The sequence below is a fragment of the Leptonychotes weddellii genome, chromosome 6 (genome assembly GCF_054177405.1).
Source record: "Leptonychotes weddellii isolate Sample4059 chromosome 6, ASM5417740v2, whole genome shotgun sequence".
Lineage (NCBI taxonomy): Eukaryota > Metazoa > Chordata > Mammalia > Carnivora > Phocidae > Leptonychotes > Leptonychotes weddellii.
In genome coordinates, this window is record NC_138374.1 from 79,555,305 (window position 1) to 79,565,209 (window position 9,905).

At 31.4% G+C, this 9,905-nt stretch overlaps 1 protein-coding gene across 3 annotated transcripts in view; it reads right to left on the bottom strand.

Moving 5' to 3' along the window:
- CDC42BPA (CDC42 binding protein kinase alpha) overlaps positions 1–9,905 on the bottom strand; it is a 727,403-nt gene that overhangs the window by 231,312 nt on the left and 486,186 nt on the right. For all 3 annotated transcript variants that reach the window (XM_081824457.1, XM_081824456.1, XM_081824455.1), the window contains exon 11: positions 8,351–8,484. In XM_081824457.1, the coding sequence (XP_081680583.1) occupies positions 8,351–8,484 (134 nt within the window). The remainder of the gene's footprint in view (positions 1–8,350; positions 8,485–9,905) is intronic.

A 9,905-nucleotide genomic window follows, 5' to 3' on the forward strand; every position in this document is an offset into this window, starting at 1 on the left:
ATGAGAGACTATGGACTCTGAGAAACAAACTGAGGGTTCTAGAGGGGAGGGGGGTGGGGGATGGGTCAGCCTGGTGAAGGGTATTACAGAGGGCATGTATTGAATGGAGCACTGGGTGTTATTCGCAAACAATGAATCATGGAACACTACATCAAAAACTAATGATGTAATGTATGGGGATTAACATAACAATAAAAAATTTAAAGAAACATATTAAAGAAATATTTTAATTATCACTTCAAACCATTTAAATAATAAAATGCAATCTGTAGTAGGCAGCAGGGGAGTATGGAATTGTCCATCTCTGTTGTAATATTAATACCAATTAAAATATTTTGTAATATTAAAAAAAAACTAATGATGTAATGTATGGTGATTAACATAACAATAAAAAATAAAGATTTGTGAAATGGAATGGATATTTGTGAGATTTTAAAAAATTATACTGAATCATTACAAGTGACAAAAAAACAAGGAATGCTCTTATGTGGAGACTAAGCCTTAGGCCAGAAGCAAGGAGAGAAAGCTAAATAAACTCCCGGATCAAAGTGAGAAACTTAGAGGGAGTTAAAGCACTCAAGTCTGCCTTCTGGCAAAAGGAAATGCAAATCATTTTTGAGTAAAGAGCCTCAATGAAATGTAGGATTTTTATGAGCACAGTAATATGAGCTCACAACCATAGATTCCCAAACACCCAAAGAACAAACAACCATAAGGAAAGAACAGAAACAATAAAAACAAACTCCAATGGTATTTGGACATTAGAATTATAAAATATTCACATAAAATTCATATGTATGAAACATGTGAGGAAGTAAAAAGAAATCAATTTAATGGGAAAATGACAAAAGACTATTAAAAACGACCAGGCAGATTTATAAAACAACTGTGTAGAACATTTAGAAATGTAAAAATGTTAAGTGTTAAAATTAAAGACCTGAATTCATCAATGCAGTAAGCTCCACATTTATGGATCAAGAAAAAAATGTTAAAGCTCAAATCCAGAAACTTTTAAAAAATAAAATTGTGTAGCACCAAATAAAAATAAATGTCCTTAAAAGAAATCAGTGAAAAAAGACAAAGCACCTATTTTCCACCCTCAAAAACAAAAACAAAAAAGGATAGACTAAGAAGTAACAATAGAAACAGGGGAAATGTTTCTAATGAGATAAGAAAGTAATTAAAATTGTACACCCAGAAAAATTCTTTTTCAAGTAGGAGGCTAAATAATTAGATTCATATAAACAAAAACTGACAGAGCTTATCACAATCAGATCTCCACTAAATAGGAACCTCTGAAGATTTACTTCAGGAAAAAGAAAAATAATTTTAAAAGCAAAGTATAATGACAGAGAAATGGAGGACTAGGAAACCGGTAAACATAAATGTGAATGTAAACAAACAAGTGAATGAAACTGCATTATAAAAATGTCTCATCTGGACAGTAAACAAAAAGGATATAAATAAAACATTAGTAAAAAACACCACCAATGTTGGGAAGACATAACAGAGTTAAAGGTTTGGGAGGTATGGTTTCAGATACTAAATTTGGACTTTGTTAAATATGCATGATAAAATTCAAGAGCAGCTACTAGAAACTGTTAAAACAAGTAGTGAGTAAAGTGGGAAGAAAAACAAAAAAACCCCACTTCAATTAAAATTCAAGAAAAAATTTTGCAAGATGAAAAAATGCTGGAGATTCATTGCACAACAATGTGAATGTACTTTACACGATTGAACTGTACATTTTAAAAATGGTTAGGAAAGATTTTATATTATATGTATTTTACCACAATTTTAAAAAGGCAAGAAAGGAAACAAAGATAGGCACAGGAAAAGCATCATGACAAACATAAAGCAGAAAGTAACTTGGTAGAAACATGTCTATACACATTAGTAGTCAAAATAAATATAAAAGGGCCAAATTTGTTATACCAAATTAAAAAAATAATATCTAGACATTAATAGAAAAAGCATTATTATTAAGGATAGAGAATGTCCTACACAATGATAAAATTCAACACTAGAAAGAAATGCTATTCTAAACTTTTATGCATTCCACAAGACAGACTCAAAATAAATTATGAAGAAATTGCCAAGAACATCATAAAAAAATTGGTAAACACACGACCATAATGAGAAGTTTCGATTTGAATCATTAATAGATAAACCAAGCAGTTAAAAAATAGTGAATATAGAGAAGATAATCAAGCTTCATATGTATAAGCCTGCACCCAATATTGCACCCTATTCTTCTCAAGCACATAGTGAACATTTAAAAATTGTTGGCGCCTGGCTGGTTCAGTTGGTAGAGTGTGTGACTCCTGATCTCAGGGTTGTAAGTTCAAGTCCCACGCTGGGTATAGAGATTACTTAAAAATGAAATCTTAAAAAAATAATAATAAAAGTAAGTAAAAAATAAAAAATGTTAACAGTCTGTCTAGGCCATGAAACAAGTCTCAGCAGATTTCAAAGAACAGATATTAAAGATCAAGTTCTTTAAAATCATCACCATTAAAATAGAAATCAAAGGTAAAAAGGCTAAATTCCATAATAACTCACTGGTCAAGGAGAAAAGTCATAAAGAATGTTAAAATATTTAGAACTAGGGCGCCTGGGTGGCTCAGTCGTTAAGCGTCTGCCTTTGGCTCAGGTCATGATCCCAGGGTCCTGGGATCAAGTCCCACATCGGGCTCCCTGCTCAGCAGGAAGCCTGCTTCTCCCTCTCCCACTCCCCCTGCTTGTGTTCCTGCTCTCGCTGTCTCTCTGTCAAATAAATAAATAAAATCTTTAAAAAAAAAATATTTAGAACTAAAAACAAAGTGAAAATAACAAAAAACAACAAAAATGTTTAGTAGATATATTAAAACTTGAGGATGCAGTAAAAGGTTTACTTAAGGGGAGATTTATAGCTTGAAATACTTACATTGAAACTTAAAAAACGGTTTAAATTCAATGAAATTCCACATAAAAAGAGACAGAACACATTAATGCTTCTGCCAATATGAGAAGATAATAAAAATCAGGACATAAACTAAAAAACAGAAATGTTAGGATAATGAACATCAACAAAGGCAAAAGATGGTTCTTTGAGAAAATAAAACAGGCAAACATCTGGTGAGATCAAACAAGGAGAGAATAATAAATGCAAAAAGAAATAATATTAAGAAAGGAAAAAGGTTATAACTACAAATCTGGAAGAAATCAAAAAAGCTAATGAAAATATAATGAAAAATTTTATGCCAATAAATTTGTTAGCTTCTGAAATGAACGAATTCCTACAAAAATACAATTTATCAAAACTGCTTCACAAAGAAATAGAATGCCTAAATAGCCCTATAATAATTAAAGTACCTAAATCAATAGTCAACAAACTTTCCCTATCCCCTCAGTGAGAGAGAATCCCAAACTCAGATGGTTTCACAAGTGATTCCTCCAGGGTTTCAAGGAATAAACATTCCTCTTATACAAACTTTTACAAAGAGAAAAAAGAGGCAATGCTACCCAACTCATTCTATGATACCAGTATAACCTTGATATCACAAAAACACCAGAGTAGAAAAAAATTACAAGCCAATCATATTGATGAAAACAAAAAATCCAACAACAAAAAAAGACATTAGCAAATCAACTCCAGTGACATAGATAAGCATGAACTCTGGATAGACTCCTTGTGTTAAAATTCCAGCTCCACCACTTTCTAGCTCTATGAACTTGAGCAAGTGTATTTGACCTCTCTGTGCTTGGTCTCACCATTTATAAAATGAGAATAATAATAATCATCATAATAATAATACCTAAATCACAAGGCTCTTATAAAGATTAAATGATCTGATATATGCAAAGCACTCCAATTACAGTGCTATTACATAAATGTTACATATACTGGCATATTATTATTTAGGAGATAATACACATGCAATTTAGGTTTAACCCAGAAATGCAAAAATGGTTTAACATTAGAAAAAGTCTGTCAATGTAATTTACCAAACCAAGTTATTAAAGAACAATCATTTAATTACATCAATAGATATTAACAAATTCCTAGAAATTGGTTGCAATAGTGTACAGAAAAGCACATTTAATAAGTCCAATACCCATTCTTGATAAAAATGACCGCAAAATAGGAATAGAAGATAACTTTCTTAACCTGATAAAAAGTATTACCAAAAACCTACAGAAAATATTATTAGTGGTGAAACAGTAAGGCATTTTCTCTGAAATCAGGAATAAGACAGGGAAGCCTGCTATCACGAGTTCTATTCAACATTGTACTGTGGGTTCTAGCTAATACAGTAAGACAAGGAAAGAAAGAAAGGTCATAAAAACCAAAAGAAGAAACCAAACTGTCATTATTTGCAGAGAACCATAAAGAATCTCAAATATATTAGTACAATTAATAAGAATTTAGCAATGATGCTGGAACGAAATCAGTAAGAAAATATAATTTTAAAGATACCATTTAAAATATCAAAAAATAGAATAAATTTAAAGAAAGGCAAATAAGACATGCATAAAATTTCATGAAAAAACATTTTAAAAGATGTTAAAGATATGGAGAGATACACAATGTTTGTGGATAGAAAGACTATGGGGCTCTAGATAAAATATTTTTATATTTTTCTACAGATAGGCCTTTGTAAACAAATTTTACTGAAACTTGGGGCCTGGGCTAAAAGCAAGCCTTGTAATTTCTGACTAATTTAGCGTGAGAAACTCCAAAGAGATTTAACTCCTGGATGTATGTGTTTATACTTCAACAGAGGTGGGGAGAGAGAGAGGAGCCTGGATCAGGGAGTGATCCTCTTTATAGAGCCTGAGACTCTGGGCTTATCTTTCCACTGAAGTGATTTATTTATATTTCAGAGTCCTAAATCCTTCTCTTTACATTTCCAAGGAGACTCTCAAAAGGGTAGGTGGAGATGAGGGGAGAAGTAGGAAGCATCCACCACTCTCCTATATACAAACACCCTGACTCACTTTTTCGGGGTTCCTCACATTCACAACATAGACTCCATACATGTAGGGTTTTGTCTATCCAGCTCTCATTGCATTGCTACCAGAGGTAAAAATTAGCACACAGAGGAGGGATGTGGTTATTTGTGCTCTACATACATCACAATACTACGTTCTGCTCTTGAAATCTGTGTGTGCATTTGGAATAATATTAATAAACACAGATAGTAAGAACTTAAGTAAGAACTTAGTAAGATAGTAAGAACTCAAAGATTCAATACTGTAATGATGTCAATTCTCCTCAAATTACTCTACAGATTTAATGCAATTTTAATAAAAATCCCATCACAGTTTTTAAGGAATGAGATGTAGACTCATTCATAAATGGAAATGTAATATATGACAGAGGTTAACTTGCACATCACTGTGGAAAAGAGGGGCTATTTAGTAAATGAACAACTGGTTAGATACACAGGAAAAACTAAAATTGGATCCTTATCTCACATGATATGAAAAAATAAATTTCTGGTGTATTAAAAATTTAAAGATGAAAGAACAAACTTTAAAACTTCAAAATAAAAACAGAACACTTTAAAAAAAACTGAGAATTTTTAACCTCAGATTTCTTACACAAGCCAGCAAAACTTTAAAAAGAAAAATTGAAAGACTTGACTACATTAAAACTAAGAACTTCCATAAAGAAAGTGAAAAGACAAGCCACTAACTGGGAGATATCTGTAACACACAACTGACAAAAGATTAATATAGAAATTTTCAAGAATTCTTAACCAACCAATAAGAAAAAGACAAACATCCCAACAGAAAAATATACAAAGGATACTGAGAGGCATTTCACAAAAGAAGAAATATAAATGATAAATGGGCATATGTAAGATACTCAACCTCATTAGTAATTAGAGAAGTTAAGACCTTATAACAAAACATCATTCTAGACCTAAAATATCAATTTCAACTAGGTTGGCCAAAATAATATATCTAGTAATACGAAGTATTGTTGAATAAACACTAGGTGGTGGGAGTGAAAGTATAAATAGGTATAATCAGCGGAAAATGATTTGGCATTATCATAAAAAATAGAATATCTTCATTACTTATGATGCAATTATTCTACTAGTGTTTGTATATGCAAGTGTGTGCATATCAGCATATACATTCAAGAATGTTCATTTACAGTAGTTGCCAAGTATAAGCAACCTTAATGTCTATACACAAAAAATGGAGTAAGTAAATTCTGGAGTGTTCACGTAATAGTATACTATACAGCAACTAAATGAATGCTTTATAGCTATATGGATGAATATTAGAAATATAATGAGTGAAAAAAACAAATTGCAAAAAATTGCATATACCATTTTATAAAGCTCAGAAAAAATCAACACTAAATTATATATATATATATTTTTTTTAATTTCCTATGGCATTAAAAATTCTTTAGCCACCAAGCCACACTATTCCATCATATGAATTGGTCGGGTATTTCAGTTCTTCCTAATATTTTTCTTTTATAAACGTGGTGAGAAATTTCTTGGTGAGCAAATCTTTGAACGTCTGGTTATCTTCTTAAATTTTGACAAATGGAGTTTACTATATCAAGTATTTCAGTATTTTAAGGCTTTGGATACTCTCTGCAAATTAGCTTTCCAAAAATAATATATCAGATTATAATCTCATCTTCAGTATTTGGCACTGGCATTTGTATTTATTTTTATTGAAGTATAATTAACATACAATGTTACAGTAGTTTCAGGTGTAAACACAGTGATTCGACAATTCTATCCATTACTCAGTGCTCACCATGAGAAATGTAACTACCATCTGTCACCACATACATTTATTTTATTATATATGATATATTGTTTAGAGATATACTAATATGTAACAAAAATTTTTCTCAATAAGGAAATGATTGACATAAAATTTAGAACAGTGATTACCACTTTCAGGGAAGTAGGGAGAAAGGGATTAAAAAAAAAAAAAAAAAGACCGGCCAGGGCTATGACACAAAATTGGTGATGTTCTATTTCTTAAGTTAGATGGTAGGTTCAGAGATGTGCGTTATATTATTTGCATCAAAACTCATATAATGTTATATTTATTCTTTTAAATGTATCAAACGAAAAATATCTTAAAAGGAGTATCTGCTGCCTGTAAGATATTAAGCAAATCACTCAAAATTCTTTATCAATATGTTTCCTTATAGCACTACCTTCTTCTCAAAATATACTAAAAGGATTTTTAATATTAAAACTTATTAAAATTGCCAAGATATATGTTACTTTATATCTAGATATCAGATTCTCATCCTTTTTATGTTTACTAAGTTTGGCTGAATAATCCTACATTTAAATACATAATAATTACCAATAATATTACTATAATATTATTAAAACAAATAGAACATGTTATAAATTTGAATTATTAGATTGGCCACGAATTTAAATGGGTCTGTACACCACATTGCTTGTAATTGCATTAAGAAAAAAGTAAAAATATACTAATCTAATTCAATTTAACCCTTATATAGTTTTTCTCTTAGTCTTTCTGATTAGCTTCCTCAGCAAAAGGTTATTTGTTTTATTTTTAATTGCCTCCATTTCTTTACTGGCAGCAAGACTTCAAAATCTTCCCCAAAAAGAAATTCAATTATATACTATATCATTGAATACAATTTATACTATGCCATAAATCACTCATTTCTTTATTGTGTTGGCTAGTATTAATTCCAACTTTTTTTTTACTTGTTTATGAAAGGCAAAGTACATACACTGAATGGTTTAGGTAAAGTATTCTTCTCTGGTGCTTGAATATTATTTGCCCTACTGGATGTGTTAGAGAGTCTTTGCTATTAATAAATTTTGTTGATATTCACAAATACTGTTTGAGTGTTAAAGTTCTTATGAAAATAACTTTAGCTTGTTCATCCATGCTTTGAAAGATAAACTGACATTTTAAAAATAATTAAAACACTAAAGAAATTTTTTTATTATAATCTTTTAAGAATGTTCATATCAGCAAATCACAATGAAAATATGCCTACACTTTTAATTTTTCCATAGATACTAAATATGGCTATTTGCTTATTCTTTTTTATATTTTTCAATAACATTTACTTTTAATCAAGTCCTTTGATTATTAACTTTTCAAAAGAACAAACGATTCTGAACTTTAAAATCTTGAGAATATAAAAATTTCTTCATTACTAGCTATTAATCAAATGACATACACCAAAATAATTCTTAAATTTTTAAACCAACATTTTACAGACAAAATATACGTTAGGTTATTGTAATCCACTAGGAAAGCTTTCGGTATACAAATTAAACAAGGTTAAAAATCCAAAAGCAGCTTTAACAATCTATCCATATATTTTTACCTTGTTTAATTCTTCCCTTTCTTGTTGTAGTGTTTTGATTTGTTTTTCATAAGCCTTGACTTGTCGAAAAGTATCATCTAGCTCTCTCCTCACAGAGTTGGCTTCCTCAAGTTGTTGCTCTAAGTGACTTGATTCTAAAAAGAGAAAACAGTGGTTATTTTATTATTTGTATAAAAACAAATGTTTGAAACCAAGGTTTTACACAACCAAATTTTTTAAAAAAATATTTTGTATTTGGTTTTAGGCTTATGGACACCCCATACCACTATGACTATGACTCATGACTCATAACAATTAAATGCTTAGCCAGTTCACTGTAGAGACCTGCATAGCTAATGCCAGTGTGGAGATGTGCAAAACTTATATACAAAAATGCCTCACATTTCCATTAGAAAAAGAAGACCATCAGAACCAATTAAAAGCTTAAAACTAATAAAAATGATAAAACCAACCAAACTGACAGAACAGTGTTTCTCTATAGATGGTTATTAGCATTCATGTGCTGATGTTAGTCAAATTATTATAAGATGGCTGTGCTTCTAGTGGGTGCAGATTCCCAGCCCAGTTTCACTAGTGGTCATTTGAAGAACAAACTGATTTCTTTTTTTTTTTTTTAATTAACATATAATGTATTATTTGTTTCATGGGTACAGGTCTGTGATTCATCAGTCTTACACAATTCACAGCACTCACCATAGCACATACCCTCCTTAATGTCCATCACCCAGCCACTCCATCCCTCCCACACCCCTCCACCCCAGCAACCCTCCGTTTGTCTCCTGAGATTAAGAGTCTCTTGTGGTTTGTCTCCCTCTCTGGTTTCATCTTGTTTCATTTTTCCTTCCCTTCCCCTATGATCCTCTGTCTTATTTCTAAAATTCCTCGTATCAGTGAGATCATATGATAATTGTCTCTCTCTGATTGACTTAATTTCGCTTAGCATAATACCCTCTAGTTCCATCCAAGTTTCATTTTTTTGATAGCTGCATAATATTCCATTGTATATATATACCACATTTATCCATTCATCTATTGACGGACTTCTAGGCTCTTTTCATAGTTTGGCTATTGTGGACATTTCTGCTATAAATACTGGGGTGCATGTGCCCTTCGGATCACTACATTTGTATCTTTGGGGTAAATACCCAGTAGTGCAATTGCTGGGTCATACGGTACCTCTATTTTCAACTTTTTGAGGAACCTCCATACTGTTTTCCAGAGTGGCTATACCAGCTTGCATTCCCACCAACAGTGTAGGAGGGTTCCCCTTTCTCTGCATCCTCGCCAACATCTGTCATTTCCTGACTTGTTAAATTTAGCCATTCTGGCTGGTGTGAGGTGGTATCTCATTGAGGTTTTGATTTGGATTTCCCTGATGCCGAGCGATGTCGAGCACTTTTTCATGTGTCTTTTGGCCATTTGGATGTCTTCTTTGCAGAAATGTCTGTTCATGTCTTCTGCCCATTTCTTGATTGGATTCTTTGTTCTTTGGGTGTTGAGTTTGATAAGTTCTTTAAAGATTTTGGATACTAGCCCTTTATCTGATATGTCATTT